A 17,965-nucleotide genomic window follows, 5' to 3' on the forward strand; every position below is an offset into this window, starting at 1 on the left:
TCTCCACGTTCTGCATTCCCTATCACATTTATACCTTTATACTAAGGTAGTGCTCCAATTTAATGTATTAACATGGTTTTTCACCCAGGACAGTTAATTCCTTGAGAATAGGGGCTAAGACTTAGTTATTTCTACATCCTGTTACTAGTCTTTGCCAAAAGAAAATAGAACTGAATTCCGAATAAATGAAAATTATGTAAAAGATCTCAATGCTATAGGATTTACTTACGCTCCACAAAGGAAGTAAAGAGCATTCTGAACCTGCTTAGCCGACTACCTTCATCTGCCCACATTCGGATCACTCCAACTCCTGTTTTCAGCATGACATCATTGGCCACAGTGCTGCAAAACTTGGCCTTCAGGTTTTCAATAGAACTGCTTCCATCATAAACTGCAACGAAATTTCTCTTGCATTCATTTGAGTGCTCCATTTGATAATCTAGGAACCTCAAATAAATCTGTAACATTAAAACAGAGAAAAACACTGCTTTTGAAAATATAAATTTGAATTTTCTAGTTCTGCTATCCAATCAACATGGTAGACTAGATTATAGTAGCTGACAGATAAACAGATAAATCTAACAACAGACAAAAGGCTGGGGCCTAAGCAGTTAAAAGACTAAGACACTCTTTGGCCTCTTTCTTTGCCTTAATGGAACTAAGCATTTAAGGAATCTTAAGTTTGTGTTTGATCTATAAAGAGAAGAAACTTTTTGTTCCATGAGGCTCACCGGTTGTCTTAGTTTCCTTATTATGAAAGCAATCTTGTGGTACTGACAGATTGGGAAAATAAAAGAATCCCTCATAACAAATGTAGTTTTTTAAAAGTTTTTCTTCACGTTTTTAAAGCCCAAGTTTAGTAGTAAGGTATATACAACCTGGTTTTTCATGTAACACATCAAAACCATTTTTATATTACCTATACTCTTCATAACCATAAACATTCCCATGATGTGCTGTCATTTATTTACCCTTATTCTATACTGCATATTTAAGTGGCTTTAAAATTTCACCCCATAAATGACAATTTCTAAGGTTTCTGTCAGGAAGATGTAAACTGTAGTACCAAAATAAGCACTATTAGTATTCTAATTTGATTAGCACTCTTCTTCTTGAAATTTTATAGGCAGCTTGCCACCTGGCACTAAGTTCTTAAAATATGCTTGGTCCACTCTTGTTTAAAGATTTCCTTTAGATTGTAGGCTTAGAAGGACTGTGCGCATTAATGTTCAGGTTGCGGGTTTAGAAGGACATTGTGCTTATCTCTAAAATAACTGAATGAGGGGCGCCTGGGTGGCACAGTCGGTTAAGCGTCCGACTTCAGCCAGGTCACGATCTCACGGTCCGTGAGTTCGAGCCCCGCGTCAGGCTCTGAGCTGATGGCTCAGAGCCTGGAGCCTGTTTCCGATTCTGTGTCTCCCTCTCTCTGACCCTCCCCCGTTCATGCTCTGTCTCTCTCTGTCCCAAAAATAAATAAACGTTGAAAAAAAATTTTTTAAAATAACTGAATGAAGGAACTATTATTCTTTACAGGCAAGGAGAAAATGAAGACTCAGATAGATTAAGGAATTTGTCCAAAGTTACTCAGGGTGAAGATCTGACCTAGGCTGGACTGACTCTAACATTTGTGTTCTTCCCACTCTCTGGGATGCCCTTCATGCAGGCACAAGCACAGTTCAAAAGACTTGGGGCACCTGGGTGGCTAAATCAGTTAAGCATCTGACTCTTGGTTTCGGCTCAGATCACAATCTCACAGTTCATGGGTTTGAGCCCTGTGTTGGGCTATGCACTGACAGCACAGAGCCTGCTTGGGATTCTCTCTTCCTCTCTCTCTGCCCCTCCCAGCTCTCTCTCGCTCTTAAAATAAATAAATAAACTTAAAAAAAAAAAAAAAGACTTCATATAACAAAAACGTAATGTCATAGATCTCTTCTCTCTAAAATATCTTGATGGCACAAAACTAAGCAAACAAAAAAATATAGCTCAAAGGGTTAAATTTCGACCAAATAACTTTAGCTTACTTGAAATGACCAGTTTGCTACTTCCAAGAGAATGGTGGAAAATTGGTAACTAAATAGGATCACCATTTCAAAACCTCATAAAACCTTTATAAATGTATTACATATAAGCAATAGGTTTCCTTAAATATATCATTTATTCTCATTAATTCCATTGTTTACATAACCAAAGCATTCTGTCCATGGTTCTGTGGTAGTGAGCAAGTTTCATCAATACAGTAATTATTTGCCTTCCCTATTATACTGTAAGGTCTTCCAATGAGAGAATCATGTGCTAATTATATCTAGTGTAATTCTTGCTCATAGCAAGTAATGAATACATGGCTAGGCTTATAAAACTATGAACTGGTAGAGCTAAATATAAGAAAAACAATAAAGAAGTCTGAAGTATTTAACCTTTTCTGTAATCCAAAGAAACATGGTACTACACAAGACCACAGTAAATGCTTTAACTTTTTAAGCCAAAAGTTTTAAGTCCTATGATAATGACATTCTTTTCTGAGTGTAGCAAAATACTGAAATAAGTTTAGTTCAACTAATTTTCAGAAAATATTTCTAACAGTATGAACCTAACAAATTGAAATAGGTGGGAGGGGGGCACATATAACTCTTCTCTCACCCGGACTGCATGACAACAAATCTACTAAACGCTCATCTCTTATATCTCTTATCCCACTCCCACACCTTCCCCAGGGAGGTGGAGTTACTTTGATGGTGGGGAGTCTGGTCTCTCTTTCCCTGGACCACCAAGTAGGAAGCAGTGACCTTAGTGGGTTTCCTCTGCAGATGCAAACTTTCCTTGGGCTGGGATGGTCCAGGCTCGATTTAGGCGAGAAGTACAACTGGTGGGTAAGGAACTAGCAAGTCTAATATGACTCTCTCACTAGCCTTTGTTGTAATAAAGGAGTTATTTTGAATCTCCACATTCTCAGTGTGGAGGGAAAAGGGGATGCAGTCTACTGGAACTCCTGAAGACTCCAAAAGAAATGCAATGACATCCTCAGAAAGCAACTATGGACATATCTTGGAGGTACTGCATGTTTGGTTCCAGACCACAATCAAGTGAATACTACAATAAAGTGAGTCAAATGCATTTTTTGGTTTCCAAAACTGGCATATAAAAGTTGGCTTGCACAGTAGTCTGTTAAGCATGCAATAACATTGTCTAAAAAAAGTACATTCCTTAATTCAAAAATACCTTATTGCTAAAAAAAATGCTAACCAGCATCTGAGCTTTCAGCAAGTCATTATCTTTTTGCTGGTGGAGGATCCTGCCTCAATGTTGATGGCTGCTGAAGGCTGGGGTGACCGTGATGTCTTAAAATAAGGCAACAATGAAGTTTGCTGCATCAATTGACTCTTCTCACACAAATGATTTCTCTGCAGCATGCAATACTGTTTGGTAGCATTTTACCCACAGCAGAACTTCTTTTAAAATGGAGTCAATCCTCTCAAACCCTGCCACTACTTTATCAACTAAGTCATGTAATATTGTGAATCCTCTGTTGCCGTTTCAAGAATCTTCACTGTATCTTCACCAGGAAGAGATTCCATCTCAAGAAACCACTTTCTTGCTCATCATAAGAAGCAACTCATCTGTTAAAGTTCTATCATGAGTTGCAGAGATTCAGTCCCACCTCTAGGTTCCACTTCTAATTCTAGTTCTCTTGCTGTTTCCACCACATTTGTAGATACTTCTTCCCTGAAGTCTTGGATCTTTAATTTGTAAAAAATGCAGTAAAATGAAGTGTGCCGTATAGCATTCCAGATCAAAAGGAGATCCTTGATAATAGGCAGTACAACTACTGACATTAGATCCTTATCTTATAGTTGACATAAAATCAATCCTTAAATGTTAAAACCAAAGCACACAGATCAAAATACATAAGTGTAGTTCTACAACCTATGGTTAGGAAAGTTTATTAAAAAAAAACATAGAAGACACAAAGTATAAACCATAAAGATAAAAATAATCAATTTTACTACATTAAATAAATGGACTTCCAGAACCACCCAAGATGAAACAGTATGGCTTAACTAAAAAATCAGAATAAAATGTGGAAAGCAACTACATGAAGATTCTGGAAAGTAAAAGATGGGCCTTGAAGGAAGTCAAACTTGAATGACCCATAAAGGAGGTGAGATTCAGTTTTTTCTTTCTCCTTTGTGTCCTGGGCGGATTCATGGAACTCACAGCAAAAAACAGACAATGAACTCAGAGAAAGCACTCCAGCCAGAAGACTGAGAAATTGGGACGAGGTGTGTGTGTGTGTGTGTGTGTGTGTGTGTGTGTGTGTGTCTGGTTTGTTTTTCCCACTCTACCAGCTCTGCCCAGGGTCAGCACCAGTCACAGATTTGCATGCAGCAGCTACAGCAGCAACTGAAACCTCAAGAGAAATCCCACCTCCTGAACTAGCAGAACTAAGAAAAGGATATGATGATGTCAAGAGAGTGTGGAGGGAGTTCCCTCACCCCATTTTTTCCCCCCTCTCTCTCTTAGTCACTCAAAACTCACAGGTCAGGAGGCAGAAACACTGAAGAAACTTCTTTTTGGCCACCAGAGGAAATGAGAAAAGGAAACGTTATCTGGAGAATGTGAAGGAGTCTTGGAGAGCAGAGAACTAAAGAAAAAGCACTAATTCTGGCTTCCCTACATATTCATGGCATACCTATCTGGCTTACCTGCATATTCATGAAACAGAACTAAAGAAACATGACAAAGATGTTGAGAAACCAAATTCAAGTACCTGAGCAGGACATCCCGTGGATAAGCCTCTACAGCACAGCAAAGGCCCCAAAAACTCAACAAATGCTGGAACCACCACCCACACGAAATGACATGGTACATGCAATCTGAATCTAACTGGGTAGACTGTCTGACAAAATTAAAATAAATAATAACAAAAGCCAACATTTTCCAGGCATTTTTAACAGGACCCAGAGTCTCACAATGTTATATTGAAAATATCCAAGACATAATAAAAAATTACATATAAAGACCCAGGAAATGGGATTAATTCTGAAATGAAAAAATAGTCAACAGATCTCAATCCTAACAGGATCCAGATATTGGAACTGTCAACGCCTTTATTTTTTATTTTTATTTTTTAACGTTTATTTATTTTTGAGACAGAGACAGACAGAGCATGAACAGGGGAGGAGCAGATAGAGAGGGAGACACAGAATCTGAAACAGGCTCCAGGCTCTGAGCTGTCAGCACAGAGCCCGACGCGGGGCTCGAACTCACGGACCGCGAGATCATGACCTGAGCCAAAGTCCGACGCTTAACCGACCAAGCCACCCAGGTGCCCTTTTTTTTTTTTTTTTTTTTTAATTAAAAAAAATTTTTTTTGTCAATGCCTTTAAAGCAACAATATAAACATGCTCCGTGAGGTAAAGGCAAACGCTAAAGGAGTAGACAGATTATAGGAGAGAAATAGAAATTGTTAAAGAACCAAGTGGAAACCTTAGAACTGAAATTGAAAAATATAATGTCTGAAACTAAAAAAAAAGAATCCACTGTATGGGCCCAATAGGAGAATGGGGATGGCAGAGTGAAGTCAGTAAACTGGAAGAGGACTCCTGAGAATCTGAGATACTGAGTAAAAAGGGTTGAGAACATATGAACAGAGCCTCAGGGACTTGTGGAACAATTTCAAAAGGCTTAAAATTCATGTCCCTTAAGTCTCAGGAGAAGAGATTCTTACAGAAAAAAAGATTTGAAGAAATAATTGCTAAAACTGTCCCAAGTTTAGTGAAAGACAAAAATTTAGATTCAAAAAGCTCAGCAAACATAAAACAGGATAAAAGCAAACAAAAACCAAGGCCTACACACATCAAAAATCAAAATCAAAGACTTGAGAACTGACAGAGAAAAATGATGCATTTTGTAGAAGGGAACAATTTGAATGGCTGTGGATTGCTCTTCAGAAATCAGTGCCAAAGGCAGTCTATCAAAATTTTTAAATGTTGAAAAAGAGAACCTGTAAACTTTAGAATTTTATATACAGCAAACATGTTCTTTCAGGAACGAGGGCAAATAACACACCCGGGTGAAGATGTAAGAGACTCAGAGTTTGCTGTATACAGACCTGCTATAAAAGAAATGCTAAAGGAAGTTATTTATTTATTTATTTATTTATTTATTTATTTATTTATTTGAGACACAGAACGAACAAGCAAGAGAGGGGCAGAGATAGAAGGAAGCTAGCTATTTATTTATTTATTTATTTGTTTGTTTGTTTGTTTGAGACACAGAACGAACAAGCAAGAGAGGGGCAGAGATAGAGGGGGACAGAAGACCGGAAGTGGACTTTCTACTGTCAGCAGGTGCAGGGCTCAAACTCACAAGAAGGAACTCATGAACCTTGAGATCATGACCTGAGCCAGAAGTTGGACACGCAACAGACCAAGCCACCCAGGCACCCCTAAAGGAAGTTCTTAGGTAAAAGAGAAAGGCTACTAGAATGAATCCTAGAACTTTATGAATGAAAGGAAGCAGATATGGTAAAATATCTGGATAAATATAAACCATCAAGAATAAAAAAAAAAAGAGGATGGGGCGCCTGAGTGGCTCAGCTGGCTAAGAATCTGACTCTGGATATTGACTCAGGTCATGATCTCATGGTTCATGCATGGATTTAAGCCCTGTATCAGCCTCTGTGCTGACAGTGCAGAGCCTCCTTGGTATTCGCTCACTCCCTCTCAAAATAAATAAGCTTCAAAAGAAAAAGAAAGAAAAAAAGAGAATATCACTACAGACCCTACCATCATTAAGAAGACTGAAAAAAGGGGGTGCCTCACTGGCTTAGTTGGTGGGGCATACATCTCTTGATCTTGGGGTTGTAAGTTCGACCCCATGTTGAGTGTAGAGATTACTTAGAAATAAAATCTTTCAAACAAAACAATAAAAAAAATACAGTAAACAGTTCTATGCCCCCAAATCAGATGACTCAGATGAAATGGACAAATTCCTTAAAAGGGACAAACTGCCCAAACACTTCTAAGAAAAATATGTAACCTGAATGGCCATATCATTTATCAAAAATAATGAATTCATAGTTAAAAACCTTACAAAAAAAGCTCCAGGCCTAGGTGAATTCATGGTTAAATTATACCAACCATGCAAGGAAAAAGTTATGCCAATTCTTTTACCAAAGACATAAGGAATCTACTGATCAGTATTTCTGCTGTCATACTGTGTTTTATAATAAAATATACATATTTCATCTTCATCTCTGTTTCTGGCTCAGAGCTCCCAAAACCCTTGGAATTTCCTGAGCAATAGGAGCAATGGGAGGATCTTTTGTTGCATTTGGTCTCTTGTCCTCAGTTCCTGAAAATGTTCTAGAGCCATAAAGTTGAAATGGGTGTCTTGAGGCTCTTTCAACAATTATTTATGTTAGTGAGGTAACTTTTGGAAATCCCCTAAAGATGGGGGCTGGTCACTGGGGTAAATAACCATGAATTGAGGGTTTACACTTTCAGTTCCACCCCAACTTCTAGGGAGAAGAGAGGGCCAGGGCTGACAGCCGATGATTTAATTAGCCATGCTTATGTAATAAGGCCTCCATAAAAAAACTCAAAAGGAAAAGGTTTCAAGAGCTTTCAAGTTGGTGAACCAGAATGTTTCCATATGCCATTGTGCTAAACCCCATACTCCATGGGTACAGAAGCTCCTTTGTTCAGGACCTCACCTGTATTTTTTCATCTAGCTGTTGATTCTTATCCTTTAATATGCTCTGTAATTAACTGGCAATTTAAGTAAGCAAACTGGTTTCCTGAGTTTTCTAAGTGGCTCTAGCAAATTAATCAAACTCAAGAAGGGGCTCATAGAAACCTCTGATTTATAACCAGTTGGTCAGAAGCACAGGTGACAACCTGGATATAAGAATGGCATCTGAAGTGGAGGCCAGACTTGTGGGACTGAGCCCCTAACCTCAGGAATCTGATGCCATCTCAGGGTAGATACTGTCAGAACTGAGTTGAATCACTGGACACCCAGATGGTGTCTGAGAATTGCTTGGTGGTATAAGGGAAAAAAGCCCACAGTTGGAAATGGTATCAGAACCATCACTCCAGAAAATAGATGCAAAAATCCTCAATAAAATATTAGCTAATCTAATCCAGCAACATAGAAAAATGGTAATACTTTTACATAATCACAACCAAATATGGTTCATCCCAGGTATCCAAGGCTGGTTTAAATTATGAAGAATCAATATAAGTCTCCATTATAAACAGACTAAAAAAAAGAAGATACATGATCACTTTAATCTGTTAATCAACATCCATTCATGATGAAAATCTTAGAAAAACAGCAGAACTTCTGTAATCTGGTAAAGGGTATCTACAAAAACCCAGAGCTCACACCATACTTAATGGTGAAAACCTGAATGCTTTCCCCCTTAAAATCAATAACAAGGTAACTCCCATTCAGCACCATACTGGAAGCTGTAGAGTGCCAGAGTGTAGACTTTAAAGCTCCAATAATCAAAACAGTGTGGAACTGACAAAAGGACAGACACACAGATCCATGAAACAGAACAGAGCCCAGAAATAGATTCTTACAAATGAAGTTATTATTATTCTTTTAACGGAGGTACAAAAGCAATAATGGAGAAAGGATAGTCTTCAACAAATGGTGCTGGAAAAGTCAGACATCCATAAGCCAAAGAAAGAAAGAAAGAAAGAAAAAGAAAACAAACCTTGGGCTATACACAATACCTTATACAAAAATTAACTCAAAATGGGTCATAAAAATATAAAATTATATAACTTTCAGAAGTAAATATAGGAAAAAAATTATGACTTTGGGTCAGGCAAAGAGTTCTTAGATACTTTAAAGGAAAATTCATTAAAAAATGAATAATTTGACTACATTAAATTTTTTTCTCTGTGAAAGACACTGTTGAGTAAAAAGAGCCACCAACTGAGAGAAAATATTTGTATATCACTTGCCAAAAGACAACCCAGAACTCAAAAGTGAATAGTAAGAAAACTACTCAATCTTAAAATGGGCATAGCCAACACCACTAAAGATTTAGACATTGCAAATTTGCAAATTAAAACCCATTGCATTATATCTTCATTAGAGTAACTATAAAAAAAAAAAAAAAAAAACAAACAGCTGATAATACCAAGTGCTTAGAACTTACGTAGAGCAATTGAAAATCTGGTAACATTCCTTGTGGAAAGAAACGCAAAACAATATAACCACTCTGGAAAACAGCTTGCTGGTTTCTTATAAAGCTACCATGTGAATCAGCAGTCTCCTGGATGAATATCCAGAAAAATTAAAAACGTGTTTACACAAAACAGCCTGTACAGAAATGTGTATAGAAGTTTTATCAATAATAAAAAAAACTGGAAACAGTCCCCATGTTCTTCAGCTGTTAAGAATAAACTATAGTATATCCACATCATAAAATCTGTTCATCAATAAAAGAAATGAACTACTGGTACATGCAATAACAGAAGAATCTCAAGCGCATCATACTAAACAAAAGAATTCAGACTCATACATACTGTGTGATTCTAATTATAGGACGTTTGGAAATGGTAAAACTATAGAACAGTAAAAGATAATTAGTTGCCAGGGATCAAGATTAAAGACGGGTTTTGACTGCAAAGGAAGAGACCAAGATAATTTCATTGGGGTAATGGAATGGTTCTTGATTATGGTGGCTGTCAAATGACTCTAAGCATCTGTCAAAAAATTTGTATGTTACTTGATATGACCAAGTGTCAGCAAGGATTGAGTAATGAAAATACTCTTAAAAGAATAAATTGCCACTAACACTTTGGCAGCCTTTGGCATGCTCTGGTAAAGCTAAAGATGGTCATGTCCTACAACACAAAACTACACTTCTAGCTATATAACCAAAAGAAGTCATCATACATGGGCATAATGAAAATACAAAAATGTTTATAGCAGTATTATTTAATATATTAAAATGTGAAAGCAAATTAAATGTCTAAAAAGAGAATGGTGATTTATTTCTACAATTGATAAAAAATTTAAAAATATACAGAATAGTATATATTTTTATAGTACATAAATATGAAAATACAAAATTGTATAGAAATTATAAAACTCGAACTCAGGGTATGTAGGAAAGCTAAAGGGAACATATGAGGCTTCCTCTATACCTGTAATAGTTTTTATTTTTTAACGTGACAATATTTAATAATTATTTAAATGTTTAAGAAATTAGGGTTGCCTTGGTGGCTCAGTTGAGTGTCTGACCCTTAATTTCGGCTCAGGTCATGATCCCAGGGTTGTGGGATTGAGCCCCGTGTCAGGCTCCGCACTGAGTGTGGAGCCTGCTTAAGATTCTTTCTCCCTTTGCCCCTCTCCCAGTCTTGCACATGTACTCTCTTTTAAAAAGGTAAAAAATAAATGTTTAAGAAATTAATATTTCTTAGACCTTGTCTTTGAAGTACTTCATGAAGAAATAATTCGAGATTCAAAAATTTTTAGGAGTGTTATTTGGAATACTGAATATTGGAGAATGTTACTTTTTCAAAACAATTTTTTAATGTTTATTTTCTTATTTATTTATTTTTTTTAACGTTTTATTTATTTTTGAGACAGGGAGAGACAGAGCATGAACAGGGGAGGGTCAGAGAGAGGGAGACATAGAATCTGAAACAGGCTCCAGGCTCTGAGCTGTCAGCACAGAGCCCGACGCGGGGCTCGAACTCACGGACCGCGAGATCATGGCCTGAGCCGAAGTCGGACGCTTAACTGACTGAGCCACCCAGGCACCCCTAATGTTTATTTTTGAGAGTGAGCAAGGAGGGGAGGGGCAGACAGAGAGGGAAACAGAGAAATCTGAAGCAGGCTCCATGCTGTCAACGCAAAGCCTGATGTGGAGCCTGAACTCATGAACGGTGAGAGCATGACTTGAGCTGAAGTCCGACACTCAACCTCCTGAGGCAGCAGGGTGGCTCAGGTAGTTAAGTGTCGGACTTCAGCTCAGGTCATGCTCTCACTGTTCTGTCTGTTCAAGCCCTGTGTCGGGCTCTGTGCTGACAGCTCAGAGCCTGAAGCCTGCTTCAGATTCTGTGTCTCCCTCTTTTTGCCCCTCCCCTGCTCACACTGTGTCCCTCTCTCTCTCAAAAATAAACATTAAAAGAAATAATAAATAAAATTGTGTTAAACTAAATGACTAAACAGATGATATAAGAAAGTTAAAGGAAAACATGTTAAAGACCACCCTAACCCATGAATACTCAATATGGAGTAAACTAGTTAATGGGTGATGTTTCAGAAAAATCCACTTATAAAAATATATACAAAAGAAGTGTGCAAGTAGTGTTCCAGTCCATTGTTCTCAGTGGCCTTTCCACAAAAAGAGAGGCATACCTTATTTCATCTTGCTTCACAGATACTGCATTTTTTTTTTTTTTTTTTACATATTCAAAGTTTTTGGCAACCCTGCATCAAGCAAGTCTATCAGTGCCATTTTTTCCAACAGCATTTGCTCATTTTTGTCTCTCTGGATCACACTTGATAATTCTCACACTATTTCAAACTTTGGTATTATTATATTTGAATTGCAACCATCTCATGATAAAACTCTAACAGATGAAGTTTCTCATGGATGAGCAAAGAAAGTGATTTCTTCAGATGGAGTGTACTCCCGGTGAAGATGCTGTGAAGACTATTGGAATGAGAACAGAGAATTCAGAATATTACATGAATTTAGTTGATAAAGCAGCGGGAGGGCTTGAGAGGATTGACTCCATTTAAAAAGAAGTTCTACTGTGGGTAAAATGCTCCCAAACAGCATCGCATGCTGCAGAGAAATCATTTTTGAAAGGAGAGTCAATCACAGCAAATTCATTGTTGTCTTATTTTAAGAAATTGTCACAGTCACCGCAGCCTTCAGCAGCCACCACCCTGATCAGTCAGCAGCCGTCAATATCGAGGCAGCAAAAAGACTATGATTCACTGAAAGCTCATATCCTGGTTATTAGCATTTTTTAGCAATACAGTATTTTTGAATTAAGGCACATACACTGTTGTTCTAGACATAATACTATTGCACACTTAACAGATCAAAGTACAGTGTAAAACAACTTTTAGATGCACTGGGAAACTAAAAAATTCATTTGACTCACTTTATTATAATATTTTCAGGAGTACAATACAGTGATTCAACAATTCTATACATTACTCAGTGCTCAACACAGTAAGTGTAGTCACCAAACATTATTACAGTATTACTATATTCCCTATGCTATACCTTTCATGCCTGTGACTTATTTATTTTATAACTGGAAGTCTGTACCTCTTAATTTCCTTTGTCTACTTCACCTATTCCCTCACCCACCTCCCCTCTGGCAACTACCATATATGTGTAGTTTTACCTTTAGATACTTAATTCAATTTTATTAGTTTGTATATTCCACTGACAAATGCATTCTATCCAACTGCCACAACTTTATCTTGAAGGGTAAGTATCTCCACTTGTTTTTATTCAAAACTGTTATGGTTCTTCTGAATGCTTTCCTCTTCTATGTGAATTCTAGGATTAGCTTGCCAACTTCCCTAGAAAGCCCTCCTGGGATTTGGAATGGAATTACTTTAAATTGATAAATTAGAGAACAATGAACATTTTTGTGATACTGAATCTTCCCATCCATGAAAATGATCTCCCTCTCTCCCCCATTTCTGTAGGCCTTCTTTAATGCATTTCAATTGAAAAATTTGCTTCCTAGTACCTTATGATTTGTTCTTATTGTAAATAGTGCTTTAAAAAGTTTGATTTTCTAACTGCTTTTGGCTTTAGTTGAGAAAAGCAGTTGATCTTTATAATTGATGAACTTTTTTTCTCTCATTTTGATGCCCCAACCAGGATTTCAGAACACTAGCAAATAAAACAATGACAACAGACATCCCTGACTTATTCCTGACTTTAAAGGAAATACTTCTAAGGTTTCACCATTAATTACAACGTTTGAATTAGGGTTTTGGTAGATACTCTTCATCATGCTGAAGATATTCTTCTATGCTGGACTTACCAACGGTTTTTTTATCGATAGGTTTTAAGTTTCACTGAATATTTCCTCTGCATCCATTGACATAACTGGATTTTCTCCTTTAATCTGTTAATATGGGAAACTATATCATTTGATTTTCTAATATTAAACTGTCCAACAATTTCTAGGTCATGACTTTTAAAACAAAACCATTATAAATAATCCTGGTGTATAATTCTCTCATGCTATTTAGCTCTGATAGAACAGGCTGGGGGAATGTTCTTTTTTCTTCAATTTTTTTTTTTTTTTTTTTAATTTTTTTTTTCAACGTTTATTTATTTTTGGGACAGAGAGAGACAGAGCATGAACGGGGGAGGGGCAGAGAGAGAGGGAGACACAGAATCGGAAACAGGCTCCAGGCTCTGAGCCATCAGCCCAGAGCCCGACGCGGGGCTCGAACTCACGGACCGCGAGATCGTGACCTGGCTGAAGTCGGACGCTTAACCGACTGCGCCACCCAGGCGCCCCTTTTCTTCAATTTTTATTATGTAACATGTTCCTTGACTATTTGGTAAAATCTAACGTGACCAATTTTTCTTTTTTCTTTTGGTTTATTTATTTATTTAGAGAGAAAGGGAGAGAAATCCCAAGCAGGCCCCGTGCTGTCAGCGCAGAGCCCAAAGTGGAACTCAAACTCACAAACTGTGAGATCATGACCTGAGCTGAAGTTGGACACAACCAACTAAGCCACCCAGGCACCCCGACCAATTTTTCTGTTTACCTATTTTAAGTAAAAAATCAATTTTGATAATTTGGTAAGATTTATTCAGGTTTTCTATTTAATTAATTTTGGTAAACATATATATGTATGTAAATACGTATTGTACACACATATGTTTCAGGAAACTGTCCATTTAGACGGTTTGCAAATTTATCAGCAAAGAATTACTCTTAGTATCATCTTCTAGTCTAAAACAGTTTGATTATGGAAAATTTCAAATGTGCAAAAGCAGACAAAATAGTATCCTAAACTCATGCCCCATCTCCTAAGTTGTTAATTCAGCCAGTCTTGCTTGAACTGTAATACCCCTCCCACTTCTGCCTCACATACTGAGACAAATCCCAGAGAGATTCACAGGTCAACAGTTCTAGGTGTATTGCTATTGACCACTTAAAAAATAATCTCAGTACTATTATCAAACCAAATTCTTCATTATCAAATACCAGTGTTCAGACTTATGTCTTTTAATGTTTCCTTCTTTTACAGTTTGCTTGAATACACAAGTTCATTTGACTTTTATATTTCTTTTAATGTGTAGATTCTACTGCTGTGTTTTACCTGCCTTGTCATTTATTTAAGAAACACTCAGGTTTTTTGTTGTTGTTGTTTAGCAGGTCTTCTTCATAGTTTGTCTTATGATGGTTTTTAATCTCTGCTGTAGTTGATTCATGACTGTTTCCATTTCTAAATATTATTTAGGTCTTTTTTTCTAAATCAATCTTGGCAGAGGTGTGTCTATAGTAATCTTTTACAAATGGCCAGCTTTTGGTTTTGTTGATTCTTTTTATAACTTTGTTTTAAAATACTGTTTATTTCTGCTTTCATTATTACCGTTTCTTTGGATTCCTCTGGTCATTCTTCTAACTTCTTGAGTTGAATCTTAGCTTATTAAATTTAAATCTTTTTCTTCTTCTAAAATAAGCATTTATAAAACTCCCTTAAAGTACTTTTAGCTGCATACCACACATTTTGATATGTAGTATTTTCAATATTACTGAGTTTTAAATCTGTTTAAATTTATGTCCTGATTTCTTCTGTGACCTATTAAATACTAGCTGGCATATTATTAAATTTCTAAACATAAGGGTTTTAAAGGTATCTTTTGGTTACTGGTTCCCAATTTATGTGTATTTTTGTCAGAGGATGCTCTGCATGAAACTAAGCACTGGTACATATTTCAGACTTCTGTTTTTAGTTTTAGCGTATGGATCAGATTTTATAAATGTCTCACGCATGCTCGTAGAAAATGCTTATTTTCTGGATGTTGAAAGTAAAGTACCATGTCTTATCAGGCATACTGCATTATTTAAATCTTCTGAGACTTACTAATTTTTTTGTATGCTTAATTACTGAGAGGTGAAATTAATTACCCACTATAATTGTGGATCTGTCAGTTTTGCTCAGCAACTATCAATTCATGTTTTGTACATTTTGAGGCCATATTAATAGATAAAATTTAAAATTATTACCTTCCTTGCAAATTGGTGACATTCTTGATTTGTATTTTAATAGCTATATCATATATCTTTTGGTATTTGTGCTATTTCTTTTCTATTTTTGTTATTTCAAAATTTTCTATAGTTATCCTAAAACAGGATACACTTGGATTTTAACTGTAGTATTTGGTCCATTTATTTTTTGTGCTCAGAGATATTTTAATTTTGCCCATATTCTTAAATGATAGTTGAGTACTGAATTTTAGAATTTTAGCTTGGCAGTTATTTTTTTCTTAGCACTTTAAGGACATTAGTATCTTCTGGCTTCTATTTTGCTGTTAAGGATTCCGATATCTCTCTTTTATCTCTAGTTGTTTTAAAGATGTCTCATTGTCTATGGTGGCCAATGTAGGTAGGTGTCAATTAAAACTTTTTTCTTGCTTTGGGCATCACTTTGTGTCAATGTTTTTTGTCAGCTTGAACATCTTCTTTTCTTTTTCTTTCTTTGGTTTATTTATTTTTGAGAGAGAGAGAGAGAGAGAGAGAGAGAGATGGAGGGAGAGAGCATGAGCAGGGGAGGGCAGAAAGAGAGGGAGATAGAGAATTGGAAGTAGGTTCCAAGCTACAGCCTGGTATGGGGCTTGAACTCATGAACCATGAGATCATGAACTGAGCCAAAGTCGGATGAACTTACTGAGCCACCCAGGTGCCCCAGCTTTAACATTTTCTTTTTTTTTTTTTTAATTTTTTTTCAACGTTTATTTATTTTTGGGACAGAGAGAGACAGAGCATGAACGGGGGAGGGGCAGAGAGAGAGGGAGACACAGAATCGGAAACAGGCTCCAGGCTCCGAGCCATCAGCCCAGAGCCTGACGCGGGGCTGGAACTCACGGACCGCGAGATCGTGACCTGGCTGAAGTCGGACGCTTAACCGACTGCGCCACCCAGGCGCCCCAACATTTTCTTGATAAACTGCCACTACCCCACCCCCTGGGCAATTTTCTCAGATCTATCCTTTAATAACTATACCTTTTACTTCAAGAAGTTTTACTTGGTTATTTTAAAAGTGTACTTGGTCATTTTTCTTTCTCATCTTTTTGATTCCTTCTTATAAGGTACTTAAAACACTTATGTTCTTAGGGATCTAAGAAACTCCTTGCTGTTATGCCTGCTAATTCACTTGTGGTGAGTTGTCTGCTTATGTGGTTTTTTTTTTTTTTTTTTAATGTTTATTTTTGAGAGAGAGACAGAATACAGGCAGGGGAGGGGCAGAGAGAGAGGGAGACACAGAATCCCAAGCAGGCTCCAGGCTCTGAGCTGTGAGCATGGAGCCCAATGCAGGGCTCAAACTCATGAACAATGAGATCATGACCTCCGCAGAAGTTGGATGCTTAACCAACTGCACCACCCAAGCTCTAGTTGTTTTCTAATTTTGGGTTGTGAGCATACCTTCAGCGGTATTTTACTGGTGGCAATCCTGTAGCCTCCATGGTTATTTTGTATTTATTTTTGCCCGGTGTCTCTAAAAAGGTTATTTGAGGTCAGGACCATTTTGTTAATTTTTAGACTAATTGGTTCCTGGATTGGGCATGGAATGTAAATTACATACATCCCAACCTCTAATATAAACAGGTTTCTAGGTAAAAATTTTAGGGGAGACCCCAGCCTTATCCCTGAGACTGAGCCTGGAAAGATAAGCTTCTTCATTATCAACCTATGTTAGTGGAAGTTTTTTTTCTAAACTACCACTTCATAGCAATTATCTCTCTTTGAGAGTTCCAGCTTTATGTGAGGGATCTCACAAACACAAACCCCAGGCCTTTTCTGTCTCACCGTGGCCGTTAACACCAAGCTCCTGGCATGTCTTCCGGTGAATAGTCAGAGTGTACTGAAATCAGCAAGAGGCATTTGTACCATCGATTTCAGTTTTCAGTTTATTACTCTGGTTTATAGTTATCTCTCTTCATTTCTAGTCCATTAAGAATTATCTTTGGGGGGCGCCTGGGTGGCGCAGTCGGTTAAGCGTCCGACTTCAGCCAGGTCACGATCTCGCGGTCCGTGAGTTCGAGCCCCGCGTCAGGCTCTGGGCTGATGGCTCGGAGCCTGGAGCCTGTTTCTGATTCTGTGTCTCCCTCTCTCTCTGCCCCTCCCCCGTTCATGCTCTGTCTCTCTCTGTCCCAAAAATAAATAAAACGTTGAAAAAAAAAAAAAGAATTATCTTTGGAAATCTTACCTATGCTTTTAAAAGAGTATCTGTTATATTTTACCCAATATTTCTAGGTGTTTTGTAACAGGTAAGTTTTCATATAATCTAATCCATCATATTACCTTAACTCCAAATTTGATTTTCATAATTCTTTAAAGGTTTGTTCTCTTATCCTCACCCTCTCTTTTCACATGTATCCACATTAAATATAATTTTAACTGTGAATATTCCTAGAAGTATAAATTAAAAGATTTTTTGCAAAAGTAGTTAGCAACCAATCTCAATCTGCCAGAGTTATTTAAAAACATCCTTCCCTGTGGTACTTTCCAATCATAGTGCTACATCATTAGCACAAGACAGCATGGAAAGAAAGAACACAGAACTGAGACTCACTATATTTGTGTTTTGGTTTTGACACTATGACCAACTCTGAGAACCTTGATAAGACACTTCAACCTCCTGAGGTCTATTTTTCCTCCTTATAACATTTTTTTAAAGAATCTATGATCGTATGGATCAACACTTGTACTTTCCA

General features: G+C 37.2%; 1 protein-coding gene across 4 annotated transcripts in view; it reads right to left on the reverse strand.

The window, feature by feature from the left end:
- NETO2 (neuropilin and tolloid like 2) overlaps positions 1 to 17,965 on the reverse strand; it is a 60,005-nt gene that overhangs the window by 21,413 nt on the left and 20,627 nt on the right. For all 4 annotated transcript variants that reach the window (XM_045442638.1, XM_045442639.1, XM_045442640.1 and 1 more), the window contains one exon: positions 230 to 458. In XM_045442638.1, the coding sequence (XP_045298594.1) occupies positions 230 to 458 (229 nt within the window). The remainder of the gene's footprint in view (positions 1 to 229; positions 459 to 17,965) is intronic.

Source organism: Leopardus geoffroyi, chromosome E2 (assembly GCF_018350155.1).
Source record: "Leopardus geoffroyi isolate Oge1 chromosome E2, O.geoffroyi_Oge1_pat1.0, whole genome shotgun sequence".
Lineage (NCBI taxonomy): Eukaryota > Metazoa > Chordata > Mammalia > Carnivora > Felidae > Leopardus > Leopardus geoffroyi.